The following is a 16,467-nucleotide window of genomic DNA, read 5'->3' as shown; positions in this document are numbered from 1 at the left end:
CTGGTCCTGCAACTGCATTTCGTGTCTGCTCACACGTTGGCTGAGACGCGTTAAGAGTGATTTAAAGAGCAGAGGAGACACTGCGATGCACTGGCCACTGCATCTCAGAAACTTCCCCGGTGGTTCGGGAGGGAAGCCGCGATGCTGGGAGCCTGCATCCGGGCGCAGGAGTTCGGGGTCTGCTCAGGGCTTGGCCCCTGGGCTCCCTGGAGGAGCCCGCGACCCGTCTGGAAGGAGGAGGCTTCCTGAGGTTCTGAGTCTGTGGTTACGTCTGGCCGTCCTCGCCTTGTGTTATAATGTGCACAGGCCGCCTCCTCGGGGGCTTTGTAGGGAACGGCCTGTGCTCGTTGGTTCTGGAAGCTTTATGGGGGGTGTGCCCCCCCCACCGGAGGGGCCCTCCAGGGTCTGCCCTGTCTTCCATCCCTGGAGAAAGCTATTCGGTGACTCTTCACCACTTTCAAAGCATTTCTGAACTTCCTAGCAGTATGGCAGGCCAGGTGTGGTGAGCCAATTGCTTAAAGCAGAAATATGGATAAAATATCTTCTTGGGTTTTTTTTAAGAAGAATACTCCTTTTTTGCCATTTTTTTCCTATTTTTGATTCGTTTTTAATGGAGGCACTGAGGAGTAAACCCAGGACCTCGTGCATGCTGAGTACGTGCTCTGCCACTAAACTAGACCGACTCCCCTAAAATATCTTCTTAAAAACAGTTAAATGCACTGATGGGTTGGCAAGTGGTAGGAAATCCTCAGAGCAGGAACCCGAGTGAGAAGACGGTGGCCCTGACCCCCTCCCCAGGGCAGCCGACATGCCGGTGAGTTGAGGGTGGGTTTGCCCTGTAGACCCCTCACCGGCCGCGTAAAGCTGAGACCCTGGGCAGGCACACAGCCTCTGCAGGTCCCCCCCACACACGTGCACCCAGGAGCCTCAAATCTGGAGTCCGGGGGAGGTCCAGACCTGAGAGTTGTCCATGTCTAGATGGACCACGAAGCCCGGGACAGGATGAGGTCCCAAGGGGTGCTGACGTGGAAGGAGACGAGGGGGGACGGGGGACGGGACACAGGGAGATAAAGGAAGAACCAAAAAGGAGATGGAAGAATGGGGGGGTAGCGGGGGACCTGGTGATTGGGATGTCCTGGAATCCAAGTGAGGAAGATGTCCTGAGGAAGATGGGGTGATGCCCAGTCCTGGGGACACTGAAGTCTGGCCACTGGGTTTGCACCGTGGAAGGTTCCGATGGCTTGATGGGAGCAGTCCTGGTGAAATGGTGAGTGGGTGGCAGTGGGTTTAAGAGAGGAGAGGAAGGGGCTGTACACAGTGAGCAAAGACCTGTGTCAGGAAAGGGGCAGGCGGGTGGGGCAGGGGCCGCCAAGTGTGTGTTTTACTGCAGTGTGTGTGCTGCGGAGAGCCGCCCATTAGGATGGGGAGGGGTGAACCGCGTCCTGCACGCAGGCCCCAGACTCAGCAGTCCTGGCCGGGGGCCTGGACTCTGCGTGGTTAACTAGTGCCCTGGTGGCTCTGATGCAGGGGCACCGTGGCCACGTTGTGAGCCTCTGGAACGAGGTGTCGTTCCAGGGCGATAGCGTCACAGTTTGGGGTCTGGGAGAGGGGCGGGTGGTGCCCTGACGGGGAGCCCCTCTGCTGACCTGAGCTTCCGTCGGGACGCCTGCCATCCAGGCTGTAGCTTACCCGTCTCTGCTGAGTGAAGTGTCAGCTGTGTGTGTGGGGGGGGGGTGGCCTGGCGGGACTCGCTCGTAGCAAGTCAGAGGTCAGGTAATTTCCTTGCTCTTTTCTACATTCTCACAAGCCCCTCGTTTAATTTATCCCTTGCTCTTTCTGGGAATGATACCCTGTGTGCAAATCAGTGATTTCTAGAGACACCCCTCCCCATTTTTTGGAGACAGATCTAACACTTGCCCAATTGTTGTTTTCTATGTCTTTATCATTATTTTGCATTTTTTAATCTGCATTTACTTTTCATAAATAGTCTCCCTTTAATGGCATGAAAAGCAGATGGTTCAGAGCAGAGGAAATTACCTACCAAGGTGTCTTTGGCACGGGGCGGAGAGCGGGGGACAGCGGCCACTTGTCCCCTCTGGCCTGTTTCTGTCACCGTCCCTCCACCTCTCCAGCCTCTGGAGACAGCTGCTCAGTTAATTGGGCAGGAATTTCTTCCATCAGTCACAATTTCAAGCACAATTCAATGGGGATTCCCAAGTTCACTATCGCAGATTATTCTGTCATACGTCGACGTCATTTCAACAATATCTCTCTAGTTTTTATCTCTCACATTAGAACAGCTTTGAAATTCTTGATTATAAAGCTAACATCTGACCGTGACACCTGGTTCTCCCCTCAAATGTCTCAAGTTATTTAAAAAAGAAATACTCTTTTACGAGAGTTATGCTAGAAACTACTTGTTTAGTGCTATATGTAGACGACTTTACTTTCTTAAGGAAACGGCATTAAAATCCACATAGAGTCCCAGGAAAAATGTCCTGCCCTGTAAGAGAGAAAAGGAGTTTATTTCAAAATGAAGCATGTTCAATATTTTAATTCCGGTTGCCGTTTACAGCAATTATCATGAAACGATCTGGAAAACTGGGCTGTCAGGTCTGGAAACAGAAGCAGACAGACCTGGGCAGCTTTCCCTGTTTCCACCTGAGTGTTTTCCGTGCTCACTGGCCTCTGTACTCAGCACTGGATTCCAGACTTTTTCTCTTTTCTTCTTCCTTCCTTCCTCTCTCTCTCTCTTTCTTTCTCTATCTCTTTCTCTCTCTCTTTCTCTCTTTCTAGAGAAAACCCAAGTGTCTTCAGGCAAGTTCAATCCAAAACATCACTGTGAATGCAAAACCCTAAAATCTAAAATGTGGAACTCTTGGTTCCTTTTTCTACGGATAGTTGAGACTCTTTGCTGTTCAAGACCTTACTGATTTTAAATGAGAAATGAACTGTGTTGCAGTATTACTGGAGAGAAACCTGAGGTTTTAATGCCGTTCCCATTTTAATAGAGGGACTGGGGATTGAACCCAGGACCCTGTGCCTCAGTTTACCCCTTCTTGAGTCATCACTTCCTTAACATTCTAATCAAAGGCTGAGAAGCAGATGTCTTCCAGGGGGAGGGTGCAGCTCAGGGGTAGAGCGTGTGCTTAGCAGGCACGGGGTCCTGGGGTCAATCCCCAGTGCCTCCGTTAAATAAAAAATAATAAGTAAATAAATAAGTAAGTAAGTAAGTAAACCGAATTGCCCCCTCCACATAAACAAAAAAAATTTTTAAAGTAGTTATGAAGCAAGGACATTATAATTCTTTATCTTCTAACTGTGCATGTGTAAACCATATAAACTTTATGAACTGGCCATAAAGAATCCATTCTGGCTATATTCATTGTTTTCACAAATAGAAAAACTTTTTTTTTTACCCAAATGACAAATAATCCTTGAAGATGTGGAAATTGAAGTGTTTCCTTTAGCCATTGGAATAAGGAAAAAAGCCAAAGACAGCCGCAGAGGTGGCTCGCCGGCCTGGGAGGTCTGCAGCCTGCACTGCTTGCCCCTGCTCTTCTGTCTGCTGTTGGTTACGTGGAGATAAAATAATAAAGTTTATAACTTTTGAGAAACTGGATTTTTCACACACCTTTGAGAGAGGCTTTTGTGATGCTGCCATTGTGATTTCATTTGCAAATCTTTGCTCTTGGACTAAAACACAGGGAGGGAGTGTGTGGCTTTGAAGTCGACCTTGACTGGAAACTCAGCTCTCACACTCCAGCTGTGTGACCTCCATCGGGATGAAATCTCCACTTCGTGGGGCTTTTTAAGGAATAAAAGCAATAATGCGTGGCAAGTCCTGAGTGCCCGGAACGCACTGTGCGTGCAGTTACTGGTAGCGATTTGTAGATGCGATTTTTGGCCAGCTCACTCTGACGTTTGCCAATACTCAGCCCGGCGCCAAGACTGCAAGAGGGCTGAGTGGTCAGACAGGCAGACGGACCGGAAAGGGGGTCTTGGAGGCACGGAGACGAATTCCAGGAACAGTCTGGCTCCACTGTCAGGAAAACACCTGCTCTCAGTGTTTCCATTTCAAGTAGCTGGCGCTGGGCAGGTGACCCACACTTTTCATTCACTCGAGATGCTGCTAAGACCCAAGGACAAAACCTCACGGAGAAAGGAAACAAAGGCTCACAGACAGTAACTGACACAAATCAGCAAGACGCTCGTGTCAAGCTCTGTGGCGTCGCGTCTTTGAACTCCGATCCTGAAAATCTGTAACGTCCCCGACTCGTAACTCCGTGGCGGGTGGATCCAAAGGGACCCCATCCTTGTATTTGTGTCGTTTTTCTCTTGCAGGAAGAAGGCGTCGTGAAGGAGATTGACATCAGTCATCATGTGAAAGAAGGGTTTGAAAAGGCCGACCCCTCCCAGTTTGAGCTGCTGAAAGTTTTGGGACAAGGATCCTATGGAAAAGTAAGTGAGGTCCTTGTTCCCTCTCGGGGTCTCACTCCCCTGGGCTGCTTCCCCGCATCAGGGCGAGGCACTTGAGAGTCTAGGGAAGGAGGGAGGGCAGAGGTTTCCCTTGAGCCCAAGGGAAACGTGGCTGGGCTGACAGGATGGAAAGTCCTGGCCACGCCCACATGGCAGGCCCCATGGCGCCTGCAGCCGTGGCCTCACTTTGCACAGCCATGAGGCTGCGCTGCCCACACCCTTGGGAGACCACACACACCTTCCTCTCCTGTAGCTTCTGTGGGCCTTCATTTATCCCCATGGTGAGTCGGGTCCGTCAACTTGAGCCATGCATCTTTGGAAGGGCACCCTGCACAGGCAGTTTTCAAAAGGGAGGAAGAAATAAGAGAAATAATAAGAAAGAAAGAAAAGGAGAAGACAGTGCCCTTTGGGACCAGTTGACTGAGACTGTTACTTATCACAAGTCCAGGACCTGCAGCCTGGCTCCTCTCTGACCCCCGAAGTCCACTATGCAGTTACTTTGCTGCTCCCAGCCTGTTTCCCTGTCTATAAAATGGACGTAATATGAACTACTTTGTATAATTATCTGTGGATTAAATACAGCATGGCTCCTGTCTGGCAGTTGTCTAGGAAGAACCTGCGTGCCGGGGTTGTTCGTTTCCTTTCTTTTTCACCTTCAAATTAAAATGAAAACTGATTTCGCTCAGGAAATGAGATCATTGTCCCTTCATATAGGGCCACGTCCCCACACAGCAGGGTGCCAGCACATCTTTTGAGAACATGTGAGTTATTCCACAGTAGGGCTAATCTCTCTGCGTCCTTCATGTAACTGTTAGAAATTACATAGACTTTTGATTTCCAGAACACGAGGGCCTGAGATAAACTGTGACGCCAGCCTTTCTGCGAATATGAGCAGAGCAGAGTCCTGGCTTTTAGAGTAACTATTTTTGTGTGGTGTCTGCGCTTTCCCCGGATTGCCGCATTCTTCACAGGACCTGGTGTCAGGATGAACTCTGGCCCCTGTTGATTTCACTGGGATTAATAGTATGTTAGTGACGTCCTGGATAATGTGTCACAGACCACGAAAGTCTGATTGTTTACTAGCTCTATGCTTTGGCATTCTTAGAAGGTAGAATGTCTTTTTCTTTTATTTTTTTTCTCTGTCACACAGCAGTGCAGTAAAGAACATGTGATTGTATTAAGGTATCTACAGACGTGTTCATCTGAACCATTCAAAATTACCCGTATTCAAAATGTTGTGGTCTCCAGAAATGGCTGTTCAGTACATTTGTAAGGCATGGGAGGAGGGAAGCGAGAATGCAGTGTGGGGGCCGGTACTAAGACACAGCGGCGGGCTGTGTCTGCAGGGAGGTACCGAGCCGTCTCCTGTGAGCAGGACAGGCTCGTCTGCGGGTGCATCGGACCCTGTGTTCCCGCGCACCTGCCCCCACGCCTTGTCCCTGTGCCGTGTCTCTGTCCGTGGTGGGTGCCCAGCCCCTCCCGCTGGCTCCTGGAGCTGGACCCCGTGCATCTGTGATGGCAGGTCTTCCTGGCTTCAGGAGGCTGGGGGAGGGAGGCAACCCCCCCAGGGCACATGCCAGCATCACTTGCGCCTCCTGGACACACACATACTACTAGTTAAAGCAATACTGTTGTCTTCATTTGCATGGAAAGTAGGTTTTTTCTGGTAGCAGCACCCAGGTTAGTTTGTATTTTTACTAGTTTTGTTTGATAATCATGAATATGACTTCTAAGCTCAGCCTGCCTCAAACAGTTGTCTTCTTTCTCCTTTTGGTTTTCTTTTGTGATACACCTGCAAATGAGCTTCATAAAGTGGAGCTAAGTGTCCACATGCATATATGTGAGCGCTGTCTAGAAACGAACGCTGTCTGTAAGCTCAAGCTACTCAAAGCTAAAATTCAGGTGGAAAAAGCTCAAAATAAGAGAACTCAGCTCATCTTGAGAACTGGAGTCTGTCCCATGACTGGCGGTGACATTTGGGGTGACCTCAGTGGGGGTGTACAGGTGGTATTTACAATAAACCAAATGATCGCCCTTAAAACTTTTGAATAGTGTGTTTTTCTGAACAACTGATCTTTTTTTAAAAAAAGGAGGGCAGTATTACTTCTGAAATAAAATGTCTCAGGGAAGGTGAACAGTACCAAAAACAACAATGATTCTTCATACGAACACAATGCAGTTCCTCTCTGGGTTGTAGTAAACTAGATAAAACTCTTGCTGGAAGTCTGGATCGTTTTGGAGTCTGCTGGAGAAGATTTTACAGTTTCATTTTTTCTGCCGTGTATTTATTGTGTTGGAGTTTTCTGTACTCCCTTGTGTATCTCGTGTCAAATCAAATAAGGAGAATGAATTTGCAGTCTTATCAACCACAGGTGTTCTGTGTTCTCTTTGGAAGGTGTTCCTGGTGAGGAAGGTCAAGGGGTCCGACGCCGGGCAGCTCTATGCGATGAAAGTCCTTAAGAAGGCCACCTTGAAAGGTGAGGGGCCCCGGGGAAAGGGGAGGGGTCCCGGAGGGCGCCTTGCTGAGATGTGCAACTGTGGTTTGCCCTCTGCTTGTTATTGGAGGAAAGAGACATTCCCTTAGAGCTGCATGATTTCTGGCTCTCAACACGTTACTCTGACTGGTAACACACAATGCCAACGTTTCCCTGAATGTTTAGCATAGCCCTGCAGTATTTCCTCTGTCTTCAGAGGGAGAGCCGTCTTGTGCAAGTGCCACCCTTCCTGGCACCCTGCGCCCCGGCGTGCCACTGGGAGAGACGAGCATCGAGGGCGAAGGGAGAGGAGAGGAAAGGCAGGTCGTGCCGGCTGTGCCCGGCGGCACGTCGCCTAAATTCATCAGCCAGGCTGGATGGCTCAGCTTTCAACAAAGTGTGATTCGCGGTGTATTACTCCTCTTTCGCCATGATGACTGGGTTTTCGAAATACTGTCCAGCACCTGACTCCAGCCCCTGCCCTCCTGCCCTCCGGTAAAGTACACGCACACAGCACAGGCCAGAGAGAGCTGTTCTAGGAACTCTCCGCTCCCAGCCCACGGCCACTTAGCCAACAGCACAGATCAGCCCCGCCTGCCCCGATCCCCTCCTCTTCCCCCGTGGGGGTGGGCGCGTGTCCTAAGTAGGGGGAGGAGGCTGAGCGCCTGCCACCCGGCCTGGGCAGGGCAGACCACGGGGTCATTAGTCACCTGCACGGGTCACCCACGGGGCCGCAGGCTGAAGAAGTGAGGGGGGGTGGTGCTGGCTCTGGGGAGGAGGTGATGGGCTGTTTGAGGAGCTCTGTGGGCTGGCGGGGAGCGGGAGGCTGCTGGGCTGAAGGCTGGTCGGGGCACAGCCAGGCTGGCTTACAGGGAACCAGTGGCGGGGGGGCCTTTCCTTCTGAGGGGATGCGTATCCATTGAGGGTGGGGAGCTCGTGGTGCAACTCAGACGTGTCGAGGCAGCTCTAGAATTTTTAGGTCTGAAACATCACAGTGTCTTCAGCACCTACGTGCAGGGCCAGAACAAAAAACAGGCCATTCTCTGCCTTCAGGCCACTTACTGTCGGGCTGGTAAATAGGGTATATTTTGAGTCACGTATAACCAATGATAGAGAACAACAGACACATCGACCAAACAGATCCAGACCTCGGCGTCTTAGGTACGTACACAGGAAGAGGAGAGTCCTTCCAGATGATGTCGTAAAGGAAGGACCTGGAAGGTGAGTGCGGCAAGTCTGGAAGGATGGGCAGGTGCTCCTGGAGGAGACAGGAGGCAGCCTGGCAGTGTCAGGCCAGCCGATGTCAGGAGACCCAAAGCCGACCTGAAACTAACACTGTAAATCAGCTACACTTCAATAAAATTTTTAAATAAATTAATTTTTTAAAAAAGAAAATACAAAAGCTGATCACTTTGGCCAGACTGGAGTCTGTACCAGAATCACCTACGTGTGTTTGGGGAAAGTTATGAAAAATAGACCTTTGGACCCCACTCCAGACCCACTGGGTCACAGTCTCTAGGGGCAGAGCCTAGAATCTGACTTTTTTAACAGGTTGTCCCAGTTTCTCTTCTGCAAGTGGGAGTTGTGGGCTCTCTGATGCAGGCATTCTAGTTTACTGTAGACACTGGACTTCTAAATTCAGCAGCACTGTTCAAGTCGTGCTCTGTAGTGAACATTTTGTTTGTTAACCTATAATGAAAAGGAATATGAAAAGGAATGTTTGTATGTATATGTGAACATTTTATTATAGTTATAATAATGTTTCTGAAATTGTTTGTCAATTGGACTTGACCAGATATTTCAAGATCCTCATAATAATGTAAATTTTAAGGGCTGTGTGTTAGAAGATGCACAGGAAACAGCAGGTTTGACTTTCTATCCTCAGTTTTGAACGTAATGGTCTCTTCACTCAGCGTCAGCTCCACAGGAAGAGGAAATCAAATCAGACATGTGTTAGTTCAGGGCCAACTGAAGGGCTCACAAGTGAGCAGCGTCTCTGGCACTTCCTGGAGGTCACACAGTGACTGCATGACGCAGCGCTTCCACTCCACGGGGTGTCACCAAAAGAAATGGGAGTACGTGTCTACACAAAAACTCGTACGTGAGTGTCCACATAGCAGCGCTGGCTCATTCACAGTAGCCGCAAAGCGGAACAACCCCGGGTTCCATCCACTCGTGGATAAGTAAAGTGTGGTCCCTCCATGCGGTGGCATGTTATTTGGCAATAAAAAAGAAGTGACATACTGGTGTGCACCCCAGCGTGGCTGAACCTGGAAACATGCTAAGTGAGAGACGCTGTCACAAAGTGCCCGTATCGGAGGGTTCCGTTTATAGGAACATCCAGAATGGGCCAGTCCTCAGAGACAGAAAGTGGCTTAGTGGTTGCTGGGGGCTGACGGGGTTAAGGAGACAGTGGTTGGGGTGTGGTGCCTCTGTGTGCACCCTGCTCCGGAGGCGGGAACTGGAACCAGGGAGCTGGGCAGTGTTGTCCCTGTCTAGCCAGTCCGTCAGCCTCAGCCTTGACCTCTTAGCTCTTGTGCAAATGCTCCGTCTGTGGTTTCACCTCCATGGGTGCTCAGGGTTGCACATTTGTTTATGATCCAGTCCAGTGTCCTTGTGAAGGTGGTCCTGCTACAAGGTTACACGGAACAGGCAGGGTGTATAACTGTGAGTGCAGAACAATGGTGATACTGTTAAATGCACAAGTGTCGCATCAGCACACGAAGATGTCTGTGTACGTGCAAATGCTGGATGTGTGCCATGCTCGTGGGAGACGTGCTGAAACGAAAACAGTCACTGGGTTATTGGGAGCCTTTGTTTTCTTCTCTATACTCTATTTCAAGTTTTCAACAAACGTAAAACATGTTTGACTCTGTATGGTGTAAAGGTATTTGGTATAATATTCCGGAACCATATGCTTGAGAGCATAAAGTCATTTTTATATTGTGAGAATGAGTCATACAAGCATAAAAAGCCAGAAAACCTTCCCACTTCCTTGTGCTCCTTTAAAAGCCAGCTTTCAAACCAAACATTATTTTACATCAGATCCTATTTCAGCTTTTGATAATGGTCCATCACTAAAGAATAGATTTTTTTCCTGAAATGCAGTTGGAACTTACTTTCTTAAGAGAAAATAGGAGAGTTTGACATAATGGTGTTGGGTGAGGTGGTGCTTGGACCCCGTGCAGGAGGACCGAGCACGTGCAGAACGGAGGCCAGGTCTCCGCTGGCCTCCGAGGAGGCGCCTGACCTCCCTAGTCCCTCCTGCCTCCTCACTCAGGAAGGAGGAGGGAGGGACGAAGGGTCGTTTAGATCTGTTTCCGTTCCAAACCTCTGCACCCCGTCAGCCTGAGTGATTCACAGATTCCATAAGCCGTTCTCTGTGCACACAACATCACCAGTTTGCAGGCTAATTAGTGACTCGGAAGACGGTGAAAGGGAGAAAAGGACCAGGGTGACGGCTACTCTGTCCTCTCGCCCACGAGGACACCCGAAAGCGCAGACATCCTCCCTCGGGAACCGCCAGGAGCATAAAGACTGAAATCAGTTTGAAAAGGGAAGATGGGAAGGGGGCGGAGGACTTGTGGAAATGATTGTAAAACTCCAGGTTGTTTCTCAAAAACACGGATGCCTGCCCCGTGTGCAGAAGTCGCGTTTTGTCATTTGGACTCCAAACAACTTGACAAACGGATAATCGTCTCTGACAGCTCTGTTTCATCTTTAAATGCGTTGGGAGTTGTCAGCGCCTGCCCCGCCTTCCCTCGGAGAGGTGGCGCGCCATTTCTAAGGGAAATGTCAGCTGCTTCGGTGTGACGAGCTGGCAGGCGTGCGCCGCCCTCACCTGCTGTCCGCCCTCCTCCGCGGGGGTGCTGCTTGTCCCTCGTCACTTAAGGACCCTTTAAAGTCTTCAACTTCTCTAATTGCCAGAGTTCCTGTATCTGTGACTCAACACTGAGTTATTGCAGGTGACAGTTCTGCACAGTGTGTTCCAAACACAGTGAATTCCAGAGGGTGACGCCCCCACTTTGTGCCATTAGAGAAATTGTTTTTAAAGACTGTAAACCTATTCCCAGGCGCGAGGCGAGGAGGGAAGCAAGCCGATCTCTGTCCCTGTTTAGTGAGTGGGAAGTGGGGGCTGTCACTCATGTTGACATGGTGGGTCCCAGCCTTAGCCACCAGCAGGAATTGCCTGCAGGGCTTCGACAACATGCCGACGCCTGGGGCCACTCAGGTCACCTCCCCTGAACTGCTGGTCTGGACATGGTCTGGGTGTGAGATTCGGCGACCCCCACTCCGGGGGTCTGTAGCGTGGTCCCAGCGAGAGGACCCCGGTGCGGTGCCTTGGGGCACAGACTCTGGACCCTGGGGCCCATGCAGCTTAGACTAGTGTCAGCCTGGGGCAGCTCTCCTGACCCCCAGTGCCTCCCACTCAGTGGATGGCGTTAGTAACAGGGCCCACCTCACGGCGTTGTCGACGTGAAGACTGGACGCAGTGATGCATGTAGATTGCAGCTGGCACGGGGTCCAGTGTCCACTGTACCCATTTCTGGTCCCTTTCTCCGTGAAAATTGGCTCCAGGGGTGTGTTAGGACTCCTCTTGTCTGGGTTTGTTTAGGTCTGATTGAGCGGGGGAGTGAGGAAGAGGGATGGGCATTAACTGCCATCTGGCCAGAAGGAGTTAGGCGTTGGTTCAGCCTGGTTCCTCGAGCTGCGTGGAGAGCCTGCGGCCGCGTTAGTGACCGCCAGTCCCGTGAGTCACCCCAGCCCCGGTAACTCCTAAGGCCGGCCGGCCCCTGCTGGGGGCCGCACACCCCCCAGGGCCGCTCCTTGTGGGGACTTCCCTCGTTTCAGTGAGCACTGAAATGTGGAGAGAGCTTGTTATATGAAACGTGTCTCTGCAGTGACGCTTCTCTGGTAGGCCGTCACCTGTGCGTCCCTGCCTAACTCGTTTTGCAGCTGTTTTCCTGCTAAGTCAACTTTCTAAGCCCAAAGGTGAGACACATCCCCTGCTTTGAAGGAAGTAAGTTGAGTCCCGTGATTCTAAAGGGAAAAAAAATGATTCTGGCAAAATCTCTTTGTTTAGCAAGTGAAGCAAGTAACAGACTGTGGTGGTCACTTGTGTTCCTCGGCAGCCCTGGTGGGGTAACTGTGGGGGTCCGGCCGGGAGAGAAGAGAGAAACGGACCTGAACGGCGCTTCCCGAGCGTCAGGGTGTCGGGCGCAGCCCAGGCTCGCTACCTGTCTCCCTTCTTCAAGGAGAGCCCTGGGTCCGTCACGCGCGGGGCCCACGGGTGCGCGAGGGCCGCGGGAGTGTAGGGCGGCCAGGAGGAAACGCGTGACCTCATGTCGAGGACTCCCTCCTGAAGCAGCCCTCGTCAGAGTCGCCCCCTTGCTTTCAAGCCTCAGAATGAGGTTTCCAGCGCTTTTTATTTCCTTTTCTCTTAGGCTGAGATGCTTTGTTTAAAAACACTGACTTAGAAGCTAAGCTCCGACTGGTACCTTAGTCCGAACAGATTTTTTTCCGTGCTAACTCATTCATGTCGTCTGACTCACGCTTGGATGATTGTGAATTCCTGGGAGGCGGGAGGAAGGCAAACGCCACGCGCTCGGAAGTGCCCGCGTTGGTACGATTATCCTCATTGTGCAGATGAGGAAACTGAGGCACAACACAGTGAAGCCACTCACCCCTAAACCGTGTGGCTGGAGGAAGCCCCCTCCTGCCCAGCCGCACTCAGGGGGTTACTGCTCAGGGGAAGGGTCTTCCCAGCAGATGGTCAGAGACAGAAGGTAGTGCGTCCGCGCCGTCCTGGCGCGCTGTTGCACACCGCCTGTGGGCCTTGGGGGCACTTTCTACGTTTATTTCTACCCAAATTGCATTTCTCACTGCAAATAAAAAGTAGGAAATAGATTTTTTTTCACTATTTGCATCTTTAATGCCTGTAAATATGAAAACTTAGTAAGCTTGCTGCTGAACCAAACTCGGGACCACTCGCTCCCACGCAGGGAAGCCAACCTGCTGCCCCCGGGTGGTGGTGAAGGGAAGTGCAGCGCTTACTGCAGGCGCCAAGCAAGGGGTCTGGCGCTAGTGCTTAGAAGACCCAGACTCCCCAAGGCTTTCAGGGAAGGGTTTAAGACAGGGCGAGGGAGGGGGCTGTGGGTGCGTGATCAGCGCGTGGACGTGCTCCTGATGGGCTGGCGGTGAGGTCATCAGGGGTCAACATCGTCAGCTTTCTGGTTCCAACCAGTCTGGGGGCCACGTGCTTGTGGGCAGCACACAGTTAGCTTCTTCCACCTGGTGGGGGTTCCAGTATTTGCAAAACAGCTCAAAAGACGTGGCTTAGAATATTATCTGTGGCCCCTGAGGAGGAACTGGAGGCCCCTGACTTTGTTTAGTGGCTGAACTACGGTTACTGCGTCTTGCTTGACGGCTTTCCTTTCTTTCTGCATTTCCTCGCTTCCCTGATTCCATGTACTCTCTGGAACTCGGGGAGGCCTGGGAGACTAAAGCTTTTCTCCAGACGAGGGGCAGGTGGACGACATTGCTGTGGCGCGGGGGTCTGTCCTGGGAAGACCGCGGAGAGTCCTGCCCTGTTACAGGCTGAAGATTTAGCCACAGAAAGATTCTCTGGTAAAGAAGTGAGTTAAATAACCATGTCAGTCTTCTTTTAAATAGTTCAGTGTAGAGAAATTAGAAGACCAGTCTTGGGGAGTTGTGCCTGATGTGATCATCAGTGTGGTTGCCATCTTTTATTTTCATTATTCATGGTTTTCCTCCTTCCTTTTTCTGGAGTAACAACCAGTACAAAGTTTTGGCCACCAAATGTTTAGCAACAAAGCTTCTCCTGGGAGGCCCCTTTACTATGAATTAGACCTTTGAAGGCTAGAAGACACTGTGTGAAGATGGATTTGTGTTCTGCATGCAGGAGGCCACTTGGGGTATAACTTCCGACCTGGTAGGGTTTGGGGGACAAAGGTGGGAAGTGGTAAGTGTGGTCACTCAGCTGGCAGAGCCTGAGTTCATCACCGACAGGACTCAGGTTAAAAGGCTTAGGCCTCCCCGTGACTGCAGCCGCCTGCGGACGCAGCCATGCGCGGTGTGTGCGTGTGTGTGGCCCTGTGCCCCGCTGTCCTCGAGGGCTGCAGCTGCTCCTCGCTCACGCCCCGACCCCCCGACCCCCGTGCTTCTCCGAGGCGCGCTTCCTGGCCGGTCAGCCCTCACCTTCACCACGACCGATAGGAGCCACTTGTGTGTGTCTTATCCTTAGTTTTCTTTTGAAATACCCTTAATACTCTAATGTAAGGTAACGCAGTACAACGTGCTACGGCATGATATATACCAAAGTAATGCGGATTGGTGGAGATCACTTAAAAACCAGACAGATGCGGGCAGTGGTGCTCAGCTCTGAAGAGAGGCTTTCAGGTCCAGCCTCCTCGCAGATGGAGCCCTGCTACGTAAACCCATCCTCCAGAGCCCATGCACGGTTCCTCTTAGACGTTTGCGGTGGTCACGGACTTCACCGTCAATTTCACGAGCGTCTCCTGACCGGCTCTAGGAGGCTGTGTTGAGCATGTAGTGACCATTTTACAGAGAGTCTGGTGACTCCAGCAGGGTGAGGAACGTAGGAACTCAGAGGTAGCCTCAAGGTTCAGAACCGCCAGGCTGGCTGGCAGAAGGGACCGGCTTGCGTTTTGGTTTCTCACTTGCTGGAGCTCTCAAAGGGCTGCGGGCACTGAGACATTCTGTTAGGGCTCAAAGGCACACTGGCCACTTTTTAACTCCTAGAAATCCAGAACAGGTCAAGAGGCTGAGGGAGGAAGCTCACCAGGCTGGCACGTCCTGCGCCCTGACTTCCTCGGGCGCACTCAGGAGTGGGTGCACCTGGAGCTGTCCGACGGCGCGCGGGGCTGGAAGTCGTGAGGACGTGGCCCGACCCAAAGAACAAGAAGGGGTGGGGCGGTTTCCAGAAAGTAGCTCTGGTTTGCAGTGAGTGTGTCCACCAGGGTACTCCACCGTGTGCTTCCTCCTGCTCTCCTGGTCGGGAAACGGGCCCTTCTGGTGGGACAGATTTCTAGGTGCCCCCACCTTCATCTCAGCTCCAGGGGTGGCCCTGGGCCGGGAAGGCTCAAGGGCACACGAAGGTCACCTGAAGGTCACTGCTGGCCCTCGGAGGTGTGGATTCCCTCACAGAGCAAAGCAGCCATGGAAACCACGGCACCCGAATCCTCCACGTCGCAGGTTAGCCGCGGTACAGGGTTGACTTGAAGTACAAAACATTTTAATTTATCCCCAGCGTCTCCGGTTCATTAGTGAATGTCAAAGGAGCCTGGAACATTCGGGCTTTCGCGTCTGTAGCATCACCCCCACCCGATCCAGACTCCCTGGAACCAGCCAGCGGGAGGTGCTGGTGCCGTTTCGCCTCGGCTGGCCTGAGTGTCTCATGGGCGCTGTGGCGCGCTGACAGCTTTCCAAGGGAAGAGCGAAGCAGCTGTCTCTCTGGGCTCTCTCTTTTCCTGCCTCTCGATCTAAGGAGTCAAAACCCCTTGGACGCCTTGGCCGTCAGGGGGCAGCTTGCATGTTCCCGGCATCAGAACACGAGGATCCTGGTGCCAGTTTCTTTCCTGGCAGAAGGACCACCCCACAGCTGCCCGCCAGTTGGCAGAGTTAGTGTTCCAGGCCCCTCGCTGCGTCCCTGGTGGCCCGTGAGTGACCGCACCACCAAGAGCAGGCCGTGGTGAGGCCAGGGCGCCAGCTCTGCCCCACAGAGCCGGAACTTGCGCAGACCAGAGATCCCGCCGGTGCCCTTTGGAGAGCTGGGCTCACACCGTTGTTTCACATCGGAAGGGCACCGCCTGTGTGACAGCCATCATTCGGCCTCGTGTGAGCTTGGCCCGGACTCTTCCCTGGCTAGTCGTCTGCAGGGATAAGATCCTGCCCGGGGTCAACACGGCCATTCTGTTCCCTGCCAGCCTGGACCGAACGTGTGTGTTTTGCCAGTTTATGCCCGGGAGCCCGTCCGACAGAACACGTCTGTGAGGGCGTCTTCCCCAGACCGACGTGTTTGCTCTTCCAGGCCTGGGGCCTTGCTTCTCCTCTGTTGTTTCAGACGTAATAAGGATATTTAGCTATTGTGTTTTTTTAGGCTCCTGGCCCTTTTTCTGTTTCAAATAATCTCCCAATTTTTTGTTTGCCTTTTCATTTTATGATCCTTTGGATGGGAATTTGCTGTTTTGTAACTCAGTCTGTCGGTCTTTCCTATGTCATTTCTTCCACTGCTTTTATTAAAAAAAAAAAGACGAAGATTCCCACGCAGACATCTGATGAGGATTCCTCTTTGTTGTTACTGTTACAGCTTGATTTTTTTTTTAAGCTTAACTCTTTCATAGAGCTGGGATTTATTTTTTCTGTAAAATGTCAGGAGGAAATAGATACTTATTTCTCCACTGTAACTGGAGAGCGCCTTGGAAATTTGAATGTGAGACCTCTTTTTCTAATTTTTCCGCCGGGCTTCTGACGG

The 16,467-nt window shown here is 51.6% G+C and overlaps 1 protein-coding gene and 1 long non-coding RNA gene across 2 annotated transcripts in view; one reads left to right on the top strand and one right to left on the bottom strand.

Moving 5' to 3' along the window:
* The window catches only part of RPS6KA2 (ribosomal protein S6 kinase A2), a 318,148-nt gene that overhangs the window by 230,739 nt on the left and 70,942 nt on the right, over positions 1-16,467 (top strand). The window contains 2 exon segments of the mRNA XM_032485337.1: positions 4,345-4,461; positions 6,875-6,956. Coding sequence (XP_032341228.1) covers positions 4,345-4,461; positions 6,875-6,956 — 199 coding nt within the window.
* LOC116665485 lies at positions 2,070-15,797 on the bottom strand. The gene is made up of 3 exons (XR_004322131.1): positions 15,787-15,797; positions 15,593-15,594; positions 2,070-2,503 (listed from the first exon to the last, which is right to left on the bottom strand). It is a non-coding gene; the product is annotated as an uncharacterized LOC116665485 (long non-coding RNA).

The sequence above is a fragment of the Camelus ferus genome, chromosome 8, assembly GCF_009834535.1.
Source record: "Camelus ferus isolate YT-003-E chromosome 8, BCGSAC_Cfer_1.0, whole genome shotgun sequence".
In the NCBI taxonomy this organism is placed as follows: Eukaryota; Metazoa; Chordata; class Mammalia; order Artiodactyla; family Camelidae; genus Camelus; species Camelus ferus.
This window is presented reverse-complemented; position numbering and strand designations above follow the sequence as displayed.